General features: G+C 38.8%; 1 protein-coding gene and 1 pseudogene across 2 annotated transcripts; both read left to right on the forward strand.

The window, feature by feature from the left end:
* Positions 1–1,500: 1,500 nt before the first annotated feature.
* Positions 1,501–4,471, forward strand: LOC120790971 (annotated as a pseudogene).
* Positions 4,472–10,410: 5,939 nt separating this feature from the next.
* Positions 10,411–16,344, forward strand: slc34a2b (solute carrier family 34 member 2b). Of its 2 annotated transcripts, none has more exons than XM_040127783.1 (13): positions 10,411–10,455; positions 10,967–11,018; positions 11,109–11,234; positions 11,326–11,454; positions 11,678–11,821; positions 12,216–12,327; positions 12,429–12,624; positions 12,704–12,799; positions 13,118–13,229; positions 13,830–13,997; positions 14,281–14,397; positions 14,492–14,616; positions 15,376–16,344. In XM_040127783.1, exons 2-13 carry the CDS (start codon positions 10,973–10,975, stop codon positions 15,919–15,921), a joined length of 1,917 nt encoding a protein of 638 aa, XP_039983717.1. In that variant the 5' UTR covers positions 10,411–10,455; positions 10,967–10,972; the 3' UTR covers positions 15,922–16,344. The 2 variants fall into 2 exon arrangements, with proteins under 2 accessions (XP_039983717.1, XP_039983718.1); XM_040127784.1 differs by lacking the exon at positions 10,411–10,455 and adding an exon at positions 10,463–10,654 and having other exon boundaries at positions 10,971–11,018.
* Positions 16,345–26,660: the final 10,316 nt, after the last annotated feature.

Here is a 26,660-nt window from a genome sequence, read left to right on the forward strand (position 1 = left end):
ACTGTTTCTCTTGAAGGTTACCCAAAGCTATCCAGTTCTGTGGTCGCAGGAAGAAAATTTATTTCTCGCAGTACACTGAGGCACCAAGACAGCTGACGACACTAAACCCTGGTCTCACTTTCTCTGCCTTCCTCTCCTTCACTCACTCTGAACTTGCTACCACAGCTACTCTCATTTTCACATGGCAAACATACACACTCTGGGAAGAGTTTTCTGTTGGTTCGAGCTGGAGGGTTTTTCATGTTCAACTGCAGCTATATGCAAAGGTTATGTTATTGTGTTTTGGTAATATACAGTATTTGGCGATACTGTACATTAACGCAGTATTTGGTCAACTGCCATTACTGCTTTTTGACTACAAATCCCAGAGATCACTATGTCTAAGCAGTAATGTGGGGTCTTCGTCCTTGTATTTCACATTAATGACTTGTTCATTGATACATTAATGCTAACTACCCAATGCTGCCCGCAGAAATGTAAAATGCATTATTTCCTGTTACTGTGTTACAAGTCTAGCTATGTTTTCTAACCACTGGAAACGTGTTAACTGGTACCAAACTGCACTAAATGGGTGTAGCTATAGTATAGTAAGATGGAGGGCAAGCTATTGGTCTTCCTGGGGTGTACAGGATGTTCATGTTCAGTAGAAAAATCTCTCCTAAAACACTCTTGAGACTTGAGACTGGAAGTTCATTTATGACCTTGGAAACAGTAAATGACAAAACAATCTCACCACAAGGCCTGTTTTGTACCTGTTCTGGAGCTTCCTCCTCAGCAGATGAAGTTTGTTCAATTGTCAAGAAATTCTAGGTGTTCAAGTTAAATTTGTAATCTCATATGTTAAAACAACATGGATAAGAAAAGTGCTCAGAAAAAAATGGAAATTTTACATCTACAATTGCACGACACCAGGGCAACTCCAAGGCCTCTCAGCAGTGTCCTTTTTTTGGCTAACATTTATTATTCCCATAGAGAAACAACCCAAGAGAATATTAGAAATGTAGGACAAGTTAAGTACAGTTTTCTGGTAAAACTTGTAATGTACTTTAACTTCATTAATATTATGAATGCAGACCTTTTTCATGTAACACAGTATTTTTCACTGTGGTATTGCTTCTTCTACTTAAGTATCTGAATACTTCTTCCGCTACTGATTATGTGTCTAATTATCAAGAATTCTATAACTAAAGTCTTTGGAGAACATTATCAAGTACATCATCCCTGTCCCAAAGCATATTTTGCATCCTTAATTCTGAACAACTTCCTGACTCTTTGGTTGAAGCTTTTAGTTATACCATATTCTATTTTTCCTGCTTTATTCTGTTCAACTGGAAAATTATGTAATGGGAAATTATTTGTACAGACACATCACAAGTACAGAATGTGAGCACAAATTGTGCAGGCTAACTTTGTCTGAGTCACATTTGATATACCTCCCATTTTTTCCATCAGCAGACGGAACAGTCCAGTGTCCTAGCAGACCAGCTGATGCATCTGTGGAACAGGACGTTTTCTCGCAGCTACAATCGGCTGTGGATGCTGATAACAGATGTTCAATTTAATCTGCGTTTAGGTTGACAGACAGGCTGAGGAGGTATAAGAGAGCTGAACTGAGCCGAGTGTGTGTATGTGTATATCTCCTCCACAGACTGACATCATGCTGCAGACACTGGTCCTACTGCTGCTTCAGGCAGCATATGGTGAGTAGTTTGGCTTGGCTGCAGACATCTAACAGAATAAAGAAGTAGCACAGTTATTGCAAAATAAAGACATCAGGCATTAGGATTAAGCATGTCATTAATACAGCTACAGATTCCATTACTGTGTGTTTGTAGTTTTTGGGTGTGGTAAGCCTGCTGTCAAGCCTGATATCAACAGGGTGGTGAATGGAGAGGACGCTCGCCCCCACAGCTGGCCTTGGCAGGTAACCGCGTTTTAAATTCAAGTAACTACTCTGTTATTGTCGAATTCTATCTTAATTATTCACTTTCTTTCCTCAGATCTCCCTGCACGTGAAACATGGCAGTCGTTATCGTCACACTTGCGGAGGAACTCTGATTGGACCTCGCTGGGTGCTGCCTTCTGGACACTGCATCTGGTGACTAACAATAAGATAAGATAGCTAGAGACAGAGGTCAAAGATTTATTGCAGCAAGCACACAGAAACAATGTTGACTTATAACATGACACAAATGAGATACAGAAATGTGGAAATATAAAGCATGAGGGAAATAATACAGGTCAATGTACTATTAAGTGATACAAACTGTCTGACAGGCCAGGAGATGCATACCTTGTGGTCTTGGGAGAGCACGACATGAGCCAGCAGGAGGGTACTGAACAGATCAGAGATGTTCTGCGTATTATTGTTCATCCCAAGTGGGACATTGGCCATGTGGCTAATGGGTAGGTATATTCTTACTCCTTGGGAACAAGCGAAATGAAAAAGAAAAACATATTTTCCCATTGCAGATCAATAAATAACCTTGTTTTCGTATCCCTTGTGGCATTTTTAATATGAATAAATGGTGTTGTTTGTTAATAAACGGCCGTAAATAAACCTTTAATATAAAGTAAATGTAAAAGCAATTAAAAAAGTAATGTAACCTATTTACCCATGTGATATAAAGTGTAATAACATTTATTTAAATGATATTATGAATAAATACCATTTTAAAAACAATCTGAGCTACATGAGCTAAGCATTTCATAATATAAGTGAAAACCAAACTATAATTATTTTCTCACAGCAATGACCTGGCCCCTGCTGAAACTGGATAAGAGCCCCATTACGACTGACAGCATTGGCCTGGCTTGTCTTCCAGAGGCTGGACAGATCCTCACCCATGGGACTCCGTGTTACATCTCCGCCTGGGGCAGCCTTTACAGTAATGTGACTGTGTCCTCATCTGTCATCCTGTCTTTGCACCGCAGATCACTGCAGTGCTTCATCTGCATAGAAAGTGAATAGGATTTCAAGAGCACCGTGGTCTGTGCAGGAGGAGACGTCGTAGCTGGATGCAATGTGTGTGAGGCACCGCAAGGAAAGCAACGTGTACCTGCCAGAACTGAACTACCTGCTGTGAACAAGTTCAGTTACTTTATCCTGTTTTTCTATCTCTCCCTCTTTCTCCTAGGGAGACTCTGGGGCCGGGATGGTAGGTGGTACGTCCAGGGTGTCACCAGCTTTGTTTCCTCACGCGTCTGCAACGAAGTAAAGAAGCCCACCGTCTTCACCCGCACCTCCACCTTCACCGACTGGCTCATTGGCGTAAGTTAACCAACATGCCTCCTTTATTTGATCTACTGTAACTCCTCAACTGTGCATGGGTCTGTCTGCAGAGACACAGAAATGTACTGCAGCCAGTGCCACTTATAAATAAAACATTTTATAAATCAACAACTCGTGTTTTCTTTTCAGGTCATGCTGCAGTACTGATTATCTGCGGGACGCCAACTGATCAAATCCAAAAAATAATGAGGTTCCAAGTCCCAATATTTTCTCTGATCATTTTCACGTGTCAGGGTCAGACACGGAACGATATGTCTGTCATCACTGAAGAACATTAGAAAATAAAAATATGCAATATGTTTAAATAACTTTCATACAGTACAACAACCTCTTGTGTGTCTTTCATCAGTGAGCCTCTGGATGTAAAAGGCAGAACCTGCATTTAACCCATGATACCTTAATCTGTATTTCTGATGTCTTAAATAACATGAGAAAAAAAGTGTAGAAAGATTCCTCTTCTCTGTGAAAATGCATAGTACCACTTCATATTTCATCCCTCCTGCTGTGTGATGAGAAGCGTGAGGAATGGCGGCCCATCACCAGGTGCGGAGGAATCGGGATGTCCTATCAATCATCACCAAGGTCGGCCAAGTGTCGGCGCTGGTGGACATACTGTTTGATACACCCAGGTGGGAGCTGAGCTGGAAAACTGCATTTCACACCAGATAAATGGCAGCAATAGCTTACCCTTGATGCACAGCCTCAGCAGTGTGCTGCATCAGATAACAGGAACATTTTGAGCCACTTTTGACAAATATACATCCAGTTTGTGACCACAGGCTTTTATTTTTTGGCAAAGATAGTACATATTAAGATAACGAACAAGGTACATACAGTAACAAGCTCCAAAATTTGTTGGAATCTGTCATGTCTGAAAGTGTATACACTTACATTTAGAGTGATCGCTACCCAAAAAGTGTTGAAATATTGTTCACTGTAGCCTTGTGAGTGCTTTGTCAGGTGAAAAAGGCTCTGCGTATTTGGCAGTAGGGAAATGTATTCATTCTCATTCTATGCCTTATTTATTAAAAGTCTCTGTTAGTGGATGCTAAGTTAAAATATTTACAGTCAAATATTACAGATGAAATACGCCTGCATTTTTTATTTGCCAAATGGAGCGCCAAAAAGCTTTGTATTATTAATATGTATCTGCAAAGTGAGTGAAGTTGTCAAATAAAAAAGTAGTGGAGAAGAAGTATAAAATGGCAGAAAATGGAAATACTCAATTAAAGTGTAAGTATACCTCAAAATTGTACTGAAGTATGGTACTTGTGCAGATGTCCTTAGTTACTTTCCATCACTGGCTTTATATTTGTTTTTCAACCCCCAAACTGTTTTCAGCCCAATATTGTTATCCAAAGAGTACTGATACACACTGAAGGACAAAATACGCAAATGTGATTCTATCAAACTCTGATTATGTGTAGGTTTTTTTTTTTGTTTGTTTGTTTTTTTGATGGATTAAGGGACAAAATGCCGAGAAAGAGAACATACATCTGACAATGAGCCATCCATCACAAGCAGACCGGCTTACAAATGAGCGTTGTTGTAATTCCTATCAATGTAAAAGTAAAAAGAAACACTCTCCACTTTATTACAAATAGACACTGGTCTTTAAACGAATCAATGTATGAGAGCTCTGGTTTCCAGCCTTTAGAGTGAAGTGATCTCAGTCATATTCAAATGCTTTGTCAAGTGTGTGTAAAGTTCTGTTGCTGCTCCCAACCATGACGTGAACACAAACCCTTTGACGTTTATCTATCTCCACCTGCTGGTGGATGTGGGAGCCTGCTCGGACCTGACAGCATCCCAGCAGCTCCACTCTGTGGAGAGAAGTGGACCTAGACAGGCAACACTGACTGCACCGGTGGCTGCTCTGATCACTAATACAGATACAAGACCGGATGTAAGATGACTCACATATGACATATAACTTAACAAAAGCTGCTCCCCTTGAGTTAGTTTAAACTGTCTGATTCCCTCTGGTGATGGGGAGAACAGGTCCCCACCTGCTTTTCAAACTCCTGTTTTTGTCCCCTTCACTTTTACAGATTCAGTTTGACTTACACTCTAAAATCTTTTCGATTATTGTCCTCCTTCAGTCCTGCCATTGTTGGTCGCAGGGGAAGGACAGAGAGATTGAAGTTACAAAAAATATTGATGCTCATCTGAGTTGCCTTAAGTCATTACTACAGCAATCAACTTAACAAGCAGCAGCACTCTGTGCACGGAGTGTTTGAGAGCCTTGTTTTTCTGAGAGGGGTTTTTTTGCCCCAGGTTTTGCCTCTCAGGCTGCAGCGTTTCGGTGTCTTCTTGGTATATGTTGTTGGGTCCATATAGAGCCTGAAGGAAAGACGCATAGATACAATCCTGGGCTGTAAAACTTCTTAATCTCTGCATGTCATTTGGGTAAAAAGTCATCTGTAGTTCTAGTTACATTTCTTCCAAAAAGACGCAACATCAAACAAAGGTAAAGAAGTGAAGCACAGGGCTCTTAGTTGTAAACATGCAAATACAACCAAGTCTACTATATATCAGTCTCTATCAAGGAAACTAAACATGGTTTTAAGTAGGATTGGAGTTTTACATAGCATTTCTTTTTTTGTTATTGTACCATTAAGGAAGCACAACAACAAGTTTTATTGAAATTGTGATTTCCTAGATCAAATTCAACATAAAAGCAACAAAGAACACTGACTAAATCACATTTTTTTAGCCCATAAATCCATTAAAATGCTGTCAGCCAGCAAACTCTACTGTATACTCCCATGATGCTGCTGGTCATGCTGCAGTATTATCCCATCTTTGGTAAAAATGTTCGAATTGTTAAATTGTTAATGATTATTTTCTCAATGGTTCAGTGTCTCAGTAGGTCATGAGACCCCAGCTGATTCTCAGCACCACCTTTGTGCCTCAGTGCACAATAAAATCTATGTAATCTACAGTGAATCGGACAGTGAGAGGACGGTACTCCAGGTGCAAGCTGATTTTAAAATAATGCACCATACCCTACAGTATCGGAAATTACATTTTGACCATGCGGAGGCAGCAAGGTCTCACTCAACTCAACAGGAAAATTACATTTTAGACACCAATAGTATGCATTGTGCAAAATGTTGCACTCACATATATGAAATGGTGTTTTTTGTGACGTGTTGTGTTTTCCCATTCTTTCAACATATCTAGAGCTAAACTTTACCCTGGACCTCAAAGAAAATAGGCTTTCAATGATGCTAAAGGTCAAGCTGGATAATGATATCATTACTGCTATGAGTACATTTGATATTTTCTTATAATATTCAAATTAAAATAGGATGTTAGTGTTGTTTCATTGTCTTAAACTGTAAGGAATAAAAGACAAAAAAAGAAGTCTTTATATCACATCCAATTTTAGTGTCACTTTGCTCGTAATCTTGTTCCCGTAGCTGCTCAGTCTTTGGAGCCTTGGGAGACTAAACCGGTTTGGACAAGTTCTAACAGCTGAGTTTTATGGTTTTATGGATTACAGCACAGCCTACTCACAGTGTAATACTAAAAGGTGGCCCCCGGCAGTAACAAGAGGGCAAACCTTCCGTGGACTGTGCCAGCATGGCAGATAGGTGGCATCAACTCAGTGGCCCTGCAGGCAATGATTGACTGTGATATCAAAACAAATCTCATATAAAGAACAACAGTTTACATTTAAGATGGATTATATGAGGCAGATGCTGCATAGCGCTTGGTTTTGCAGGTAGATTAAAAAAAACAAAAAACATGTAATTTCATAAAAAAGGTCACTGTTTTCAAAAGAAAAAAAACTACAACGTAATTACAGGCATAACTACAAAGTATTTTGATTAGCATGTGGGTGGAGGGACAATGAGAGCAGCATTCCAAAGGTTAAAAGGTAAGCTTCGGGTGATATTTCCTTGGTATGTGGGTCTCCTGCAATCGCATGGGGAAAAAACCATTGCATCAAACCTAATAGGTTAGTCAATAAATAACTAGGTGAATTGTAAAGATTCTTCTGCGTACTTCACTGTGCGCCACACTTTGGGTCTTCGCTCAAACTCGTCCCAAGCGCTGATTGGTCCACATTACTGTGTACACTATGGAGATGGTCAAGGTCAGAATTAGATACATTATTGGAACCAGTTCAAAACACATAATATTACTGGTCATAACTGCACAGAAGCTACGCCTGTGGGCGCCAGCACTAACAGCCAATTATCAGTAACTAAATAGATAAATAGATATTTAATCAATCATCTGTTATGTGCTGCACCTCGTTTTTATATCTTTTATCTGCAAAATAATTAGCAGCTAATAATTAGTCCTGCTATAATGCAATATTCGAAGAACTCATTTATCACTAATCACTCATTTATAAATGAGTAATGAGTGATGATTATTATCGTGAAAAGTCAATATCATATTAATCAATATGATATCAATATCAATTTTAAAAAGAGTTTTAAGCTTTTGATGTGGAAGAAAATTGATGAAATAAATTAAGAATCATTACTTTAATAATTAGGTATTTTTTATGGTATTTAAACACATGGTCAGTTTGGGCAGTTTTTAATGTGGTTGTTCTTGTCTCTCTGCATGGTTGTTGGTCCAAACTGAATTAAAATTGTTTGGGAAATTTAAAATGAATTTTATTGTCAGTTCTCAGAATGTGCAAAAATAAATAGATTTCGAATTCCTTTACATTCAAATCCAGATTAGATTTTGGCACCTTTTTCCTGTAGAAATTCTCATAAGCACAGCTTTTTACTTGGTTCTGCTGCTTGTAATTAATGAATTAAAATGTCTTTATTAATGTGTGCTATTTTTTTTTCTTACTTTTTTATGCATACTGCATGATAATACTGATTATTGCGATAGATTTAAAAATGTCTTGGTTGGTATCATTAATCATTTATTATATATGTATTGGGACCAGAATCTTTCAGCATGTTTTGTTGCATCCAGCAAATTTCTACATATATCGTTTCCTTTTTTCTTTAGGTTTTTTTTTTCTTTTCTTTACATTCTGCTTGGTTTTTTTTGGAGTGGGTTCTTTATTTGTAGGTACCCTTGTTCTGCTGAACAGTATGTACCTGATACTGCAGTCATATTATTGGTTGTGTATCAGCCCGGTAGTGCAGTGCAATGATTGTTTGTTGTAAGGTGTTGCTTTGAGGCTAGACAATATACGGGATCAGTTTAGAATATCAGGTTATCAGCCCTTGAGGCAAAAAGAAGTGCTATTGCTTTTTTAGTATTTTATTTATGGTAACTGTTACTAAGGAATGCACTGGTGTATGTTTTTACTCGTGATCTTTGGTCTTAAAGTGATAAAAGATGTAGAAGAAGAGGATGACAGGCTTTTAAGACAGAACATCTAGAGGGATCAAAATCTAAGGAGCAAATTATACAGAAAACTAACTCTGGTGACAAAAGTAGATTAAATGTATCATGAAGGACTCGTGAGGCTGCCTTTGGAGTTCATTTTCAGAGACCAAAGTCAATGAAGTTCAATTTCAGAGCAAAACATCATCATCAAAGTGTGTCTTGCTGAAACACTCATGCAAATCCCACATTTACCCGCCAAAAGAAGAAAAAAACAGCCACAGCTCCACAGGAGTTAAATGACCAAATAAAGCAGCATTCAATACATAATATGAACCATAGTAATAATAATTACCATAACTGTCATCTATCATCATAGATTTAAAACATTTTACAAAGCTAAGATCTGCTTTAAGATTACAGAGTTGATTCTTGGCCATAAACTCAGTGAACTCTTTTTATAAGTACAGCATTAAATCTGTTGTGATTATTTTATTGCAGTTTTGGAGTAGTTGAAAGATGATTCTAACTTAATCATTTACTCATATTCACACCACCGTTTTTAGATGTAATATACGCTGTTGTTACAGTCATATCTCTTGCTATAAACTGAGACTAATAAGCAATAAATGTGCACGGACAAGCTTGTTTAAACGCGCCTGAGCTATCTGAGGAGCTATAAACCCGTGCATGCGCATGTGTGAGTGTGCGAGTGGGAGAGAAGGACAGTGTGTGTATGCACATGCACGGTCGGGCCTGTGTAAAGATAGCAGATACAGATAACGCGTACAACTAGAGCTATACATTATACTGTGTGTTTATATCACAGTAAGAGTTGTGATCGCTGACTGCTGACTGAAATCACAAGCAAATGCACAGACAGTGAAATGCACTACATGAAGACACTATTGCCCCAGTCTGACACGTAACCAAGGAGTCCAAAAATGTTAAAAGAAAAAAAAAGAAAAGAAAAAGAAAAGTATATTTTCCTGTAACACTTAACGACACAGTGCACGGCAACTTGCAAAGACCAAGAGATGATCAATATGATGTAGAACAGTGTTTTTGCCAACTTTAAAAAAATAATAATGAGAATGAAGTCATGTCTATTTGTACCCTTCATTACAGGTTATGGTCTTTGTGTGAAAAATAATGAGTGGTTCACCCAAAGAGTGGTTTTCCTGCTCATATTGTTCAATTTGAAGATTTTCTAGAGCCCTGAAGACATGAAACTGTCCAGTATATCGCGGGGGGGGGGCAATTTGGGCATTGTTCTGTGTAACAGACGTTACCTGGTGACCTCTGGCCTACCACTGAGTAGAATCCAGAAGAAATGCGGCTTAGCGATCCGTTCCCAGCCGCCAGGGGGCAGCTTGTTTTTCACTAATTGTATTATGGTGTGGTCTATTACCTGTGCCTTGAGTTACACCTGTGGCTTAGACTAAGACCCTAAGCCAGTGTTACATTTTAACTATAACCCCTACCGAAGCCGTCGGACGTGTTTTTATGATTATTACTGTATAGAAAGAAGAAGAGACGTCTGCTGCATGGGTCAGTTATCCCATGTTCTCCCCATTCAGAGCTTCAGCGCCGCCCAACTCTCAGAATTCGGAGAAATCTCTGATTCTCCGATTGCAGATGTTGGGTTTTTTTTATCAAACGCCGTGCCCCACACACAGATGCACCTTCCAGGGCCTTGCACATTGCACGTGTGTGCACGACCTTTGAACTGAGAGCGGCGTGTGCGCGCCGGGCTCCGCCGCTATAAAACGCATCGCCGAGAGCCGGCGTGAGCAACAGGTGACCGGGTCGGAGGCTCCCACTCAGCGCTCAGGGCTCCTCCGCAGGTGCGTTTGCTACCATCGCGGTTGTAGTCGTATAGAAATGACTGGCAAATGGTCGCAGACTGAATCCTAACTGTTGTTTAGAAGAGACGAATTACTTCAGGATCCAGGGAGACTGTGTGTGAGACGGAACTGAATTTAGAGAGGCAGTTACTTGGATGTATTTTTATTCTTCAGATCTTGGAGCCATTAGAGTGATAAGGTTGTATTCCTTCTTTTTTTCTGTGCCAGCCCAGAAATGGTAAAGTTGAGGCCATTGTCTGTAAAGAAATTTACAGTGTTACCTTGACTGTTACACAGATATTTAGTAGATATGAAATAGTATAATATATCGGATTGAAAGAGTCATTAGATTTGGAAAAGGTGTCTTGCACAGCTAATAAATAAACACTTCAACAACATCAGCTTTTGCTCCATTATTGAACTTTTAAAATCATTAACTGTATGTATTTTTTTTTTTTAATTCATTATCTGCTGTTTTCATTTTTTTTTTCTTTTTTTTTCTGTTTTCCAGATAGCCATGGCTCCAAGACCAGAAGTGGGGACTGATTCCTCCCCAACTCTCAGTACGTCCTGTTCTCTTGGATACTGTGAATCTCTTCCAAATGTGTTTTTCCACCTTTTCTAAACATTGCCTCCTCACTGCCCTCCATTAGACGACAACACTCCAGCTAAGGACATCCTGCCAGCGTACTCCACTGTGGACCTGGTGAATGAGGATCCAGATGCGGAAGATCCCTGGAATCTCCCAGAGCTCAAAGACACCGGGCTCAAGTGGTCAGGTGAGCTAGCTTGTCATTCTTACAGCACAGTCTGGATGCCTCTAAAAAAATCTGACTCTGATTCAGTACTTTGTTTTTTCTTTTCGTATAGAGCTGGATACAAAAGGAAAGATCATGAGAGTCTTAACAGGTTTAATGAAGCTGGTTGTGCTGCTTGGACTTCTCTACCTGTTTATTTGCTCTCTGGATGTTCTCAGTTCTGCTTTCCAGCTAGTTGGAGGTAAAACGAATTCGCAGAATTACATTTAATATCTTGGGTCATCAGCGCCACCCATCACTGCACATTTAGTGTATTTACTTGGTAATGCTGGGTCCAGCAAAGTGCTGCTTATGTAATGTGTATGGAGTGTTTTTAACCTGAGGCTGTTTGTGTGTGTGTGTGTGTGTGTGTGTGTGTGTGTGTGTGTGTGTGTGTGTGTGTGTGTGTGTGTGTGCGCGCACAGGCAAAGCTGCTGGTGACATCTTCCAGGACAATGTTGTGTTGTCCAACCCTGTGGCCGGGCTGGTGATAGGGGTGTTAGTCACAGTTCTGGTCCAGAGCTCCAGCACTTCCTCCTCTATCGTGGTCAGCATGGTGTCCTCTGGATGTAAGTAGACACACACACACACACACACACACACACACATTAACACTTAAATCAATGTCAGCCATTTATCCATGTCTTCTAGCCATTTTTTAGCAGTTATCCATTACTTTTAGCTGTTTATTTCAACCATTTAGCAATTACTTTTTGATAAGTGTTGCAATTTCTCTGTACACTTGCTAGTACTTTTCACTTTCTATTAATCGCAACATGTGGTACTCAGGTGTTATGGCTGACTCTGTGTGATTTTTTTACTTATATATTTATTTATGTAGTCATTTATTTGAATTATTCGAATTTTAATTTGAACCTTTTCTAAATTAGCAGAGGTACCCCCGGTTGGGAATCACTGCTATAGTGTATTACACATGGATATAATGCTTCTTATTATTTTCAGTGCTGGATGTCCAGTCCGCAGTGCCGATCATCATGGGGGCCAACATTGGAACATCTGTCACCAACACTATTGTGGCTATGATGCAGGCAGGAGATCGCAATGAATTCCGCAGGTAAATTAGAGCGTGTCATTATTTACATGCTGTGACCCTTGTACAGAAAAACAATAATAACACTAGAAATAGTGTTCAAGAGTGTGTTCCATCACTTCCAGGGCATTTGCTGGGGCTACAGTCCACGACTTCTTCAACTGGCTCTCAGTATTGATTCTTCTACCCTTGGAAGTGGCCACAGGTGTCCTGTACAAAATCACCCACCTCATAATCGAATCCTTCAATATCGAGAGTGGAGAGGACGCCCCCGACCTGCTCAACGTCATCACAGACCCTCTCACCAACTCCATTGTCCAGGTAGAGACAGTGACATTAAGATGCAACATTAACATTCAGAAGAAAAGCCTTTTTTTTAAGCACGTTTGTTTTCTCTTAGCTGGACAAATCTGTGATCACCGGCATTGCCACAGGTGACCCAGCAGCCAGAAACATGAGTCTGATCAAAGTATGGTGCAAAAAAGAGACCAACACGGTAAGAAATCAACAACAAGCTGCATCACATGCATATAATTATTAGTTTGTCACATACTGAACATAACACAGTAACAGTAAAACCACATGATAAAGCTATGGTTACCTCTGCTTTTTTTGTGTTAATGACTGAAACGTTCCTTCTTGTATTGCAATCACAGTGATTCTGTTAGATCATACTTTGAGGGTGTCTTATTTTATAAAAGGTGGAATGTTGCCTATGATCATTAAAAGATGATCATACTTTACCGCATTGATTTCTTAATTATTGCACTGTCTGCTTTTGCATATAAAGCTGTTTTTGTGCCCCTTCTCTCAGACTTTCTGGAATGTGACAGTGGAGAACTGCACTACCGGTGCTGTCTGCTGGGAAGAAGGAAACCAGACCTGGACCCAGATGAACACAACTTGGACTGAGTACCAAGAGAAATGTAAGCATCCCTCCATCAGTGACTACCCACGGTTGGGTAGAAAAAAGAACATTTACAAAGCAAGTAGAATTACCTGATCCGCTAGAGCTCAGCGAAATATGAGAGAGCCATTCCACCACAACAGCGTCCTTCATGCAGACCCTCTGATGTTAGGACAATGACTACCTTTGAGTCATTATAGTGACTCAGCTAATACCCTCCCTTGACCCGTCTACCTGTTCAATAGGTCTATTCATGCTAGCTTGCTGAAGCACCTGAGTGCTGACATGACCATAAAATGGATCACTTCTTCAAGGTATTCTGCCCCCAATTAAAGTAAATGCTTTTGTGCTTGGTTTTAAAAATAAGAAAACCACTCATTTTTCAATCTGATAAGATCAGAAGGTGGTCTTGAGTAATAAAGCACCATCAGTTTGTTTTCTAATTACAAATTGTTTCACCACAAAAAAACGCATCCTTGCTGTTTTATCAGCTCCATTTATCAAAGAGGGTTTGCTCTGAAGTCAGTCATGCACATACGGCTATTTTAAGCTGTCACATAATGCGTGCATCAGAAGTGGACATTTTAATGCCAATCATCTCTTTGACCCTCCATTGTAGGCAAACACCTCTTCGCCAGTGCTAATTTGCCAGACCTGGCGGTGGGCCTCATCCTCCTGGCTCTGTCTTTGCTCATCCTCTGCACCTGCCTCATCCTCATTGTCAAGCTGCTCAACTCCATGCTCAAAGGGCAGGTCGCTGTGGTCATCAAGAAAGTGATCAACACAGGTACAGAAACAAAAGGCACCGTTCAGCCTGTTTGATAGTCGGCACATCTGCTTCAATGGTGGTGCTTGATGAGCAACACAGGTACAGCCTCCCTGTTGCTTCTGGCTCACCTCCAGGTCCAACAGTCCTGCTGTGTGATGGAGAAAGCTCAGGCACAAATTCTGTTTTGATTTAAAAAAAAAGTCCTCATTTGCTATGGTCATGTGGTCATAATGTGTGCAGTCATACTGTGCTCACTTCATCAGGTTTATTGCTCACCTCCTGTGTTTCTGTTTGACTACAGACTTCCCCTTCCCCTTCGCGTGGGTTACTGGCTATATTGCAATTTTGGTGGGAGCAGGGATGACCTTCATTGTTCAGAGCAGTTCCGTTTTCACCTCAGCTTTAACTCCTCTTGTTGGTAAGTTTTTTTTATTTATTTATGATGATTTGGCTGTATTTCTTTAATTAAAAAAAAAATGAAGACTTATATCTTGTCAACCTTCTTTCACAAGGTATTGGTGTCATTAGTCTTGAGAGAGTCTATCCTCTGACCTTGGGGTCAAATATTGGTACAACAACCACTGCTATACTTGCTGCTATGGCTAGCCCTGGAGAAACACTAGCCAACTCCCTGCAGGTAAGATGCAGTTAAATGTTTCCCTTGTGTGCTTGTTTTTACTCAGGCTAGCACCGTGACTCTAGGGATGGCAATGCTGGTCTGTCGGTTAGTCCATCACTTTGGTCCAGACTGAAATAACTCAACAACTATGGAAGGGATTGCAATATGATATGGTACAGATATTCATGTTCCCCAGAGGCTGAATCCTGATGACTTTGGCGATCCCCTCACTTTTCCTTTAGCACCACTATAAAGTTGAAATGCTTTTTTTTAGTGAAAAATCTCAACTGCTATTTAATGTATTGCTATGGAATATGGTAAAGATGTCCATGGTCCCCAGAGGATGAACTGTATTAACTCTGATCAACTTATAACAAACATTTATCCAGATATTCAAAGTAATGGTTGCGTGCCAGACAGGAGAAATAATCATAATCATAAACCCATCACTTTTTAAGTAAATTGAGAAAATATCCTGCATAGATTGTTACCCTAACTACAAAATTATAAAATAGAACGTTGTTTCCTGTAGCAACATCAACAGGTCAAATTTTGATTTTGATCTGATTTTAGCCTTTTTTAAAGTGATTTTAAATACAATGGTGGACTTGGTACACCATATACTTGCTAAACATCAACATGCTAGCTTTGAGAGCATGTTAGCATGCTGACAGTAGCATTTAGGTCAAAGCACTAGTGTTTATCCATGTTTTCTTTGAGATCTGACAGTGATAGCCTTGTTTGAATGTCATTTCTTTGTTTTTGGTTTTTTTCTAGATTGCACTTTGCCATTTCTTCTTCAACATCATGGGTATCTTACTGTGGTACCCAATCCCTTTCTTGCGGTTGCCCATCAGGTTGGCCAGAGGCCTGGGAAACCATACAGCAAAATACCGCTGGTTTGCCGCTCTCTACCTCTTCCTGTGCTTCTTGGTTCTCCCTCTGATGGTATTTGGCCTGTCGCTGGCTGGCTGGCAAGTCCTGGTTGGCGTCGGCGTGCCCATCATTGTGTTGGTCATCTTTGTGATCATTGTCAACATGATGCAGTCTCGATGCCCGCACTACCTGCCCAAGTTCCTCCACAACTGGGACTTTTTGCCCCGGCCCCTTCACTCCATGGCGCCGTGGGACACTGTGGTGACCTCGACTTTTGGCTTCTGCGGCAAACACTGCTGCTGCTGCTGTAAATGCTGCAACTGCTGCAACAAAGATGAAGACGAGAAGATCAGAAAGAGCAACAAGAAGAGTCTGGAGATGTACGATAACCCAGCCATGTCAAGAGACGAGGATACAAAGGAGGGTGTTAAAGCAACACACTTTTAATATTACTAAGTTCAATATGTATCTCAATGCAATAATGTATTTTTAACACACTTGTAATTGTTCATCACTTCTCAGGTTGTGGTATGTTGATGATTCCCTTGTACTGGATGATATATTAAGCACTATTGTAAACACTGTCAATCTACATCATGCTGGAGAATATGAAGAGAAGTGCTGAACATATTATAATGAAACTGCCGTTTCTGGGCATGTGATGTTTATTTCTATGATGTTTTAAATTTATTGTTCAGACTCACTGTCTACTATGACTTAACTATGGGTGGCTCTGAATGTTGTGACTTAATTTATATTTTTTATGATATGCGTGAGTGGTCATTGGTTTTATTTTCAACTTTGTAAACTTCAACTCCAAGTGTTTAATGTAGCATTTAAAATATTTGTTATCCTTCAGTATTTAAGACCATATAATATTTGTAAATAAAAAAATTGCTATTTTTAAAGTGAAGTTTTGTCAATTTTTTTCATCCAGTTCCATCATTTTTATGTAGATTGCACAGGATTGGTATGTCGAGCCTGAAGTCAATGTTATTTCTAGTTACTGATGTCATTTTTATCTATTCATTTGATATTCAGCACAGATGTTGCTGCTCATGCATGTGTTCTGCACGATAGATGAGAGGATTCACTAGTTTCCTGTACGTGCACTAAAAAAAAAAAGGTCTCCCTGTAACAAATCGAGTCCGGCCTTCTTATCTGATGTGCCTTTGAACAGCAAGTTGATGACTTCAGACTTCAACACCAAGAAAAGTGTAACTACTATACAGTATAATTACCACAACGTAATCCAGGTAGCTCTTGATTCAATTTGGTGAAGATTTTTTTAAAATAATCTTTTCATTAAGGATACAAAAATGAATAAAGTAGTACAGAATTATAAGTATTTCCCATTTTTAGTATGACAGGAACATCCCCAGGGGCCTCAAAGAAGGCCTCAACAACCACAACACCAGAACATCATCTCCGTGTAGAAAATAACAATAATACTAGTAATTATAGTGTGGATGAAAATTTTAAATATATAAAAAACATACAGATAATTATGAATAATTAGATAAAAATAGGACAATTTAAAAAATACTATTAAGAATACTAAAAATATAATATATAATAATAAATATTGAATACAATTATAAAAAAAATTATAAAGAATATAAAATAAAACAAAAGGGAACAGATGGGTAGGGATTTGTAAGGAGGTAAAGTAATTTATGAAAGTATTCCATTTGTGAAAAAATTAAGGAGAGTTGCCTCTCACTGAGAGTAAAATACCATAAAATACCGTAAAATACGGCATCTTGCCAAAAGAGAGGTAAAGGCTAATACTGTATGTCAGACTGTGAAGAATTAATGTGGGAGGAATCAACAGAGACCCGAAGTATTGCTATAGAGGGGCCCATCTTTATATCGATTCCCTGAACCTTTGTCAAGATCACAACATAATCACTCCAGAATTTATGTAGGCTGGGGCAAAAGAAAAACATATGGTGCAGGTTACAATTTTTGGATAGATTTCAGATAGTTGACATTTTGAAAAATGAACTTTGGGTAATGCCTTGAATTGTATAAATTCTAGCCTTGCATAAGGTGTACTTGAACGTATTCTGTAAAAAGCTTCATCTCATCATTGATCTGTAAAATCTACCTCCAGTTCCTGCTCCCAAGCAGGTCTAGATTTGGCAGAATGACCATCAAAAGCAATGAGTTATTCATATATCTTGGATATGAGTGATTTCTGATGGGGTTTTAGGGTCAAAAGGTCATCCCATGGCTGGTTAGCATGGAGGGAATTGTAGCATGGAAAAAGAGAGGAGGTACAGTGTCTAACTTGAAAGTAACAAAACAAATGGGATGCAGGCAAATTAAAATCTTAGGACAGTTCTCAGAAGCTAGAAAAAGTGCTATCTTAGTAGAAGTCTCTAAAAAGTCTGCCACAACATGTAAATGGTATCAGTGAGTGATAGATGAAACATTGGTTTCTTTTCTAAAGGCATCAGGGTGGAGGCTGACATAAACTTAAAATGACACCTGAACTGAAACCAACTCGTACGGGTAGACAGCACTAGAGGGCCTCTTGTAAAGCTGGAATGGTAAAGAAGATTTTGTAAAATTTGTGTGAAAACAATGTTTGTATAAAATGTTTTTGAAAGGAAACGAACAAAAAAAATGCATAGATTTTCAAATGGAGTTTGGTATAGGGGTTAGGTTAAAAATTACATTATTTAGGGCCTTAAGTCAGCAAGAAATGGCCCAACATGTAGTCCTCTGACCTTGTGAGTCCAATCAAAGTATCTGTTCCTCCCACAGCCATCACCATCACCACCACCACCCACGCTGCTGTGCCTAGAAACTGCCCTTCCTGTATTTATGAGGTCCAGTAGACTGCTCGTACAGGACTCTCAGATCAAAGGGAGACTTTAACCACATCTTTTATGGTTTTATTTATAGATTACATATTACTAACAGTCAAAGAAATCATTTATTACTACAGTGGACAATGCTGGCACAGTTATATAATTGATTTCAGGAAAATGTGGAAAGAATTTAAGGAGGAGTGTGTCCTCCTGCAGCTATGTAGCTTGAAATGCATTTTTTATTTTTATATGGCAAATTAGCGATATATTAGATATTTCATAGTAATAACACTTTTAATAACTGAACACATCTGTAATATGTTAATATTTAATTAGGTTATATTCAAAAATACTGACTCAATTGTCAGCCTTGAAGAGAAGCTTTTGTCACATAGCAATTAAAATGTGTGGCAATTTAGAGAGAACATAAAACATATTATTAAGTTGCAAAATAAACGTTCAACGCCTATTTTTTATCTTTTTAAATAATCAGCGAAGTGCTACGCTGCGGCTGGTATTAAAATAGTTTGTCTGTCATCACAGTGTGCAACTCTTGAGTTCACGTAAAGTGTAACCCAGTTTTATCTTCAGGCAGGAACACAATTCAAAAGGGAAAGATGGAGGATAGCAGAGCACTGGAAGTACAGATTTAAATATGATGATAAAATACAATACCGTATTAGAGAGTAAATATAAATATAGAACCGTGTTGTAGAATAGATAGCAATTACAAAAGCAAGTTTGCTGACAGGAAACTCCTTGGTTTTACTTTAAATATGTAACAAACCATGCCTTTGGTTCCTTCAGCCATCAAAATCCTTCATCCAAATAAGCAATTGTGTTGTGTGGTATTTTTTCGCACCATTACATTTTGCAACAAAATGGTTCAAGATTGTTGAAATCAGTGGTGGATGCACAGCTGACTGGGCTTTGGCTTCCACTGGCCAACCATGGATAAAGTGCTCTGGAGAAATTTTAAACAGGTTTTCCTGATACACAATCTGAGTAGCCTTTTCTACACACAAGCTGGGAATGCAATGGAAATGATTCCGATGCAATGTAAGCTCACTTTTGGTCTTACACTTTATTGCAAAATTTACAGGACAGAATTACTGTATAAAGATTATTTTCCTCCAAAGCAAAGTCCATTATCTGGCATCAACATAAACTGGATACACACGTCACTCATGGTAAAAATACCTCAAAATGTAGACATAATTATGATTTGGAAAAAATATAATGTATTCAGGGCATGCAAGCAATCTGAACCTGCGATCAGTATGCAATAACCTCAATTACCAGCATTCAAGGTCACATTGACCATTCTGCTATCAACTGATTTAAACTCAAGGGATCAACCAAAGACAATAAAACTTTTCTATCTCTAACAGGTCTATTCCAGATTACAATAATTTTACTGCAAAGCATTAGAACAGCTCAACTTCAAGTGGTGAACTATCTTTACTATCTCTGTAGGTTATCTATAAGCTTTTGACCAATGTGATATATATATATATATAGATAAGTTATTTTTAGTATGTACTAGATCTGAGATTGGCGGAGTTTGTCTGCTGAATAGATTACATTTAAATTCACAACAAAGTGTGTATCCTTAAACGCGTTTTAGTTCAAAATGTAGAGAGTGAATTTTAAACCAGCTTTAGCTGATTTTTTTGGCCATTTTTGTAAGGAAACAAATCTTAAAAAACAGCAATGGCTATTATCACCATTTACGTCAATGACCTTTTTAGCACACAGTTGCTCATTCAAACATCCAGCAGGAACAGAGAAACATAACCATTTACTTGAAGTCGTGTTTCTGTCCAGCTGGTGGATGGAAATTTTATATTCACTCTCCTTTTAGCTCTGTTTTTGGTCTCAACCACCCACTGTGCTCACCTGCTAGTCACTAACTGTGTCTGTCTGCAGTTTGGAGCTGGAAACGTTGCTGAAGAGAAGCAAGTGAATCAAAACAGTAAAACATTTGTAGGCCCTGAAACCAAAAGGTTTAAGGTGACAATTATGCTGATAATTAAGTGTGTTTGTTACTACAGGTGAACCATTTCACATTACACCTAGCTATCTGAGCCATTGTTAATAAGAAAAATATTGATAAGAGCAGCCTTAAATTCCCAGCAGTATGTTAGATCACAACACATATAGCTAATCTTTAATAGCTCTGTGTCGTTCTGCACCTTTGCTATTACTCTGCTTTTTAAATAGGTCATGTAAAAACAGAGGTCATACCAGATATATGACCGCATTATTAAAGGTCTTCTACACCCACAAAGGCATTTCCACTTATTGTGTCTGATTAAACTTCTGCTCAGGTCATAGCTGGGTGGAGCTATGCTGGGATTACATGAGATAACAGAAATTCACTAAATAATTAGAATAATAAATGTGTACCTTCACCCATTGGATGCAATGGACCAAATCAAATCAAACACACCCGCACAGTCCTGAGAAGGAGTCTAATGAGACAAAATAAGTGAAAAGGCCTGCATGGGTAGATGGGTCTGCAGGGAAAGGTCGCAGGTAGAGCTAGAGTTTACCATACAAATATACACAACAAAACAGCCTTAAAGTCCAATAAATACTGATCTGATATACAGTACAATACACTCTTTGAATTTGATTCCTCTACTTGAAGTTCATATTGCCTGTTTCACACACACTAAATGCTGAATATAACCTAGAATAACTGGACTGTCAGAGAATGGTCATAGTGAATCTCAGCAGACATGTCTAAAAGATAAATGGGCTGGTTACATTTCTGCTATGGTTTCATGTGAAGGCACAGGTAAGAACAGAGGAGTAGTGACAGTGTATTCCTATGCACAAGACATTAACAGCCACATTGCCACCAGTTGGTTGGAAGGCCGAGTTAATCTGATTATTAACGGTAGTACAGCTGGGTTTGCAGCAGTAGACGGGCTAGTATGTAATTACTGGCTGCTGACAGGTGAACGTCCACAGAAGCCAACCAACAACTGAGGACACACAGGGACTGTGGCTGAACACAATCAGATCTTCATTTAGTATGAAATAGGCATAAAAGATCCCAAGCACTCATTTAGAATATGTAATAATATATATATATATATATAATAATATATTTAGAAATGCAATGATACAATACAATGTACACATTTTTCATTTGTTCTTTGTATCGTCAATTGTTCACATTTGTTGCCAACCCACTGCACTATAACAAAATTAGAAGCAGTGTATGTGTGTAACACACAGGTTATGTGTTCTAAGCATGTCACACATATTCAAACTTGCACCAACTATGGCCCACTTACTTTAATGCTCAAATAAGCATTATTATCTACATTCATTATTCCAGTACTGACTTCATGATATTCATGAGTGTAATGTAAAAAGGTTAAAAAAAATGCAATGTAAAAACGTTACTTGTGATACTAATCCCATTGAGAACAACAATTTCTCCAGCTCTGTCCAACTTTAGTTTTATTAAAAGATTTTGTTTGTCATTCTGCTCCCTTGGGCTCAAAACTCAACTAATGCAGCTTTAAAATGTGGAAAATGTAACATTCTCTGTGCATTCTCTACCACTGTGGGCTATTTCATCATATTTTGGACATTACAAGTCATTACATTAGTTTGTTTTATTCTGTCTGTCTTCCCAAACAGAATAAGCTGCTAAGCACAAGTACCAGGAAAGTTAGATTTGAAATAAAATCATGGATACTACGTTGAAGTGCCAAGTCCCAGCTTTAATTGAAGTAGGTTTACATCAATATAGAAAGAACTCTGTGGGAGATATTGCCCTTTTAACACGTAGTGCCAAAATTGCAACTGTTCAAAAGTTTAAAAAAAAAAACAGAAAATGGCAAACGACCTGGTAGAAGATTTTCTGAATGACTGGAAAATTAATTGCATGGTGAAGGAAAAACCCTTCATGACTGCACAGCCAGTCAAAAATGCTTTCCAGGATGTAGGCATATATGTTTCCTTGTCCACTATTAAGAGAAGACATCATGACCATAACCGCAGAGGATTCAGCACAAGACGCAAACCCCTGGTAAACCTCAAAAACAGAAAGGCCAGGTTGAAGTTCACAAAGACACACAAACGAAACTGGTAGAGTTCTGGAACAAACGTCTATGGACTGATGAAACAAAAATCAACCTCTATCTATAAAATTATGGAAAAAAGAAACTGTGAAGAAAATAGGAACAGCTCATGACCCAAAGCCACCACCTCATCTGTCAAAAATGGCGGTGGTTGTGTTATGGCTCGGGCGTGTATGGCCGCCAATGGAGCTGGCGCACTGGACTTCATTGATGGTTTCACTGCTGATGGAAACAACAGGATGAATGCAGAGGTATACAGGAGCATTCTCTGCTCAGATTCAGCCAAATGCATCAAAACTCATTGGATGACATTTCATCATTTAGCAGGACAACAATCCCAAACATACAGGACTTTCAGCTTTTCAGGGTGAAGAGGTGGAATATCCTTGACTGGGTGAGTCAGTCATCTGATCTTAGTCCAACTGAGCAGCATTACACCAGGTGAAGACCAGACTGAAGGCAGAGAGACCCCGCAACAAGCAGGGGTTAAGGTGGCTGCGTCGAAGCTCTTGGAGAACATCACCAGGGAAGATACAAGGGGGGGGGGGGCTTTGTGTTGTAAATCCCTCTACTGAGCCCCTGTAGTTTACATTGAAGCCTCTCACAGCCATCATACTGGCTATTACTATTACTATTCTTCGTCTATAGAATCTACACTCAGCTGTCAGTTAATAAGGAACACATAGATAAAACTAATGCAGTCTAATAAGCCCTAACATCATGAAGGTTATAATGGTCATTTTTGTTGAAAATGTTTAAGAGAGGCATTGATTCAACTTTGAGGCAGTCTGTGGTGGTCTTAAATTGCATTGCATTATACTGACAGCTGTTTCTATTACTTTGTCCACTACATGTATTTATTTTTATGATAACAGACCACCTCTTTGTGTCGTTTGTAAACCAGTTGGGACCCGAAGGCTACACTTATGAAGTTAATAATTAAACATAACCGAATCATCTATGCCAAAAAAACACTGGCTGGTTACTCTGACACTAAAGCCATTCAAATTGTGTGAGGCCCCTTTGCTTTTGGAACTAAAGGGAAAGTGAAGTTATAACTTTACAACAGTAGCTGCTCATTAAATTTATGATATAATTTTTATTTCCTTTAATGACATCGGCAGGGGTTATTGTTCACCAGGTTGCTACACACTGATGTAGCTAAAGTCCAGCTAAGGTTGCATGGGCACACAGCATGTAACAATTGAGAAAGGCAGTATGCAGCTCCCTATGTTACCATTGTATCTCTGTAGATCTTTAGAGCTAAGGTGAGGCATGTGGTCAGTGGGTATCCCCATATAATAACCAAATCACAAAAAACACACTAAGCTATTGTTGTTTCTGGACCCAGTGTGTTGCTTCCTTAAATATGGCTTCCAAAAATGTCACTGCAGGACCTCAAAAGCCTTACTGAGGTATGCATGTAGCGGAGGTACAAAACCACGGACTACCAATGCTTCAAGTTCAAGTATCAGGCTTCATGCAGCCATGTGGGTTTCTGTTTAAGCTTACACATGCTCAAGTCAAACGAAAAGGCACTCAGTAGTGGGTTTCAGAGCTTATTGTTAAAAGTGTACAAACTTCAGTGGAATGTCAGTGGGGTGCTGGATTTATTTGCACGATACGGCAGACATTTGAAAAGAAGTGAAATTAAATGACATGGTTAGAAACAGTATCATCAAGCTCTTTAATTAAAAATTACAGTGACTAAAATTGCTCGCCATGGTTTTGGAAAATGAATAGTGCATGCATGATTGTGTGTGTGTTTTTGTGACATTTGTGCATATGCCATGAACACATGAACCCAGTTGGTTTGTAACTGCAGGACTTTGAAACATGTACAAATCAAATATTAGTTTTTATTTTTTCTTAACAAGAATGTCTGCTGGTCAAAGTTTTATCATCCCCTCGTGTTAAGCAAATATTAGGGTTCAGTGAGAGTTTAATTCAACTGGAAGAGTATGAACTAAATTAATTGAGAGATTCTGTCTGCATATTGTAATGCTGATCAACCATGAGCTACAGTACAGAGTGACAGTTCAAGGTCACATCAATCGACGTGTTATCAACCCATTAAACAATCAAATGGAAATTAATACTATTCACCACGTAATTTAAAACCACTTGAATAATTCTTACCTAATGTAGGTGACAGTAGTTTTACTGTATAACTTAAATCAGTGAAAAAGTATTTCAGTAGAATCTCGAAACTCATACTTATATAAATACTCAAACACATGAAGTGGCAGAATTAAAATAGAGAGTTAGATTTTCCATTTACTTATGCAAAGATTTTGGTGGTAATCCATGTTTGTGATTTTGAGCCTTAACTACAGTATCAAACTGTAACTTGGCTAAAAATCCTAATAGAATAGTAAATCCATTTAATTTAGCGGTGAAATGATAATAATAATGTAAATTAGTAACAGTAATTCTGCAGGTGCAAGGGCAGATGTGAGGATCCAGCATAGATCTGTTTAGCAATCACAACCACTATTTATGTTAGTGACATAAACTAGCAACTACCTTAAGAAAGCTTCATGTATCAATTGATAAAAACCAATTATGCAATATTGGTAACAACTGTAGTGCCACCTGCAAGCTGATATTTTAGGCTTTTAGTTAAATATAATGTCAACTATGTGAGGGAAGCCATGAAACTGGGTACCAAAATCCATGGTGACCATGTCTGGTTTTACTGCTAAAAGTAAAAAATAGTTCATTTAGAAAGTTTATCTGGTGAGACTACAAGGTTAGCACTAGGAATAACCTCCTTGGAATAATGTATGAACACTATCGTCATCAAAAGGGGGATGCTTTTCTTGTTCTTTCCATTCTGCTGATATTGCGTGAATGCAAAATATAGTGCTACGTTAGCAAACGCTAGCATGCTAACACTTTAAACCATTCTATTCGCTAAACTAAGATGGTAAAATGTTGAATACCTGCTTAGGATCAGCATGTTAGCAATGTCATTGTGTGCATGTTAGCATACTAATGTTATCATTTAGCTCAAAGCACTCACAGAACTGCTAACATTGCTGTGAACTCACAATTCTTAGGCTTGCTTTTACATAATTTAAAAGTTTCAGTGTTGGAAATTCATTATATCTTATTTTGGGTAAAAGCATGGATACTTCTCAAAGAGATGGGGCATCGGCCTGAGTGTACAACTTCATCCACGAATGTTCATCACAGATGATCTAAAATGTATTTCCTTGTCACGTTTGAGATGCAGTGTGAAGTGAGATTCAGCCTTAAGCTGATTTATAAAATCCTTGTCTCTCTTAAGAATATCACCCATGATGGCCGTGGTAACCAATGAAAACACCTCCACATAAACTACAGAAAATGGATTACTACAGTAAAGGTGTTTGCAATGTTTTTGTTTTGGCGACCTGTCCCTTTAAAGAAAGAGATAGATACACACACCATAAGAGACAGCGATATAAGAAGGAAGACGGAGATCATTAGTCCATCCCCAAATTATACAGTCTTCACTCTAAACTGAAGCTCCACATGGTGTTGTTTACACTTTGAAACTCCTTATTTAACTAATGACAGCTCCATGAATACCAGGCAACACTTGCTGCTATAAACTGCAGAATCATCACAACAGTCACCCAAACCTGTAAATAACGTTTAAAAACTGAGTAACACTGCCTATTCCTATTCTCTGGCAGCCATGGAAACAAGTTCCCTCTAAGGATATTGCCCATTATGTTATCTTTATGAACACATTAACAACAGCACCACAGAGAGGCAGTAGTTTTTGACTAACAGCCCAACAAGGGCTCTAAAGGTGTGTTTGAGGTGACTTCCATTGCTATAGTAACTTATCCTTTCAAGCTAAACTTCTTCCTTATGTCTCCCATAGCGATGGCTAAAACTGATACTGTCTTATCTTTTGTATGGAGTGGGAGCACCTGCCCAGCCAGAGTCTAAATCAATAACTTCTGAAATTCCATTGCTCCGGCCTTGGACAAAATGTTTAAGTGCCCTGCATGCTGTCGCTGCATGTCCAGTCTCTGGTGACACACTTATCATTAACACGTCAGTGATAGGGCTGGCAACAAGCCTTAATAGCTGACCTATTAGAATACAGCTTCCGGCGCAACATCTCCCAACACATCCATCACTGAGGCTGCTTTAAATTTTTGTCCGTCAGTTTTCACAAATGACTGATTTATCAAAGAAATATGCAGTGTTGAAATATTTTTATTGGACTTACACATTGCAGAATGGCTGCTTCACTCTACCTCCC

This window comes from Xiphias gladius, chromosome 6, assembly GCF_016859285.1.
Source record: "Xiphias gladius isolate SHS-SW01 ecotype Sanya breed wild chromosome 6, ASM1685928v1, whole genome shotgun sequence".
Lineage (NCBI taxonomy): Eukaryota > Metazoa > Chordata > Actinopteri > Istiophoriformes > Xiphiidae > Xiphias > Xiphias gladius.

What these genes read in the sequence shown, in the direction of transcription:
- slc34a2b (XM_040127783.1), top strand. Translation starts at nt 10,973, where the DNA reads ATGGCTCCAAGACCAGAAGTGGGGACTGATTCCTCCCCAACTCTCA. An exon ending in CAAGAAAGTGATCAACACAG is followed by an intron (nt 13,998 to 14,280) that starts GTACAGAAACAA and finishes GTTTGACTACAG; the next exon opens with ACTTCCCCTTCCCCTTCGCG. An exon ending in AGCTTTAACTCCTCTTGTTG is followed by an intron (nt 14,398 to 14,491) that starts GTAAGTTTTTTT and finishes TTCTTTCACAAG; the next exon opens with GTATTGGTGTCATTAGTCTT.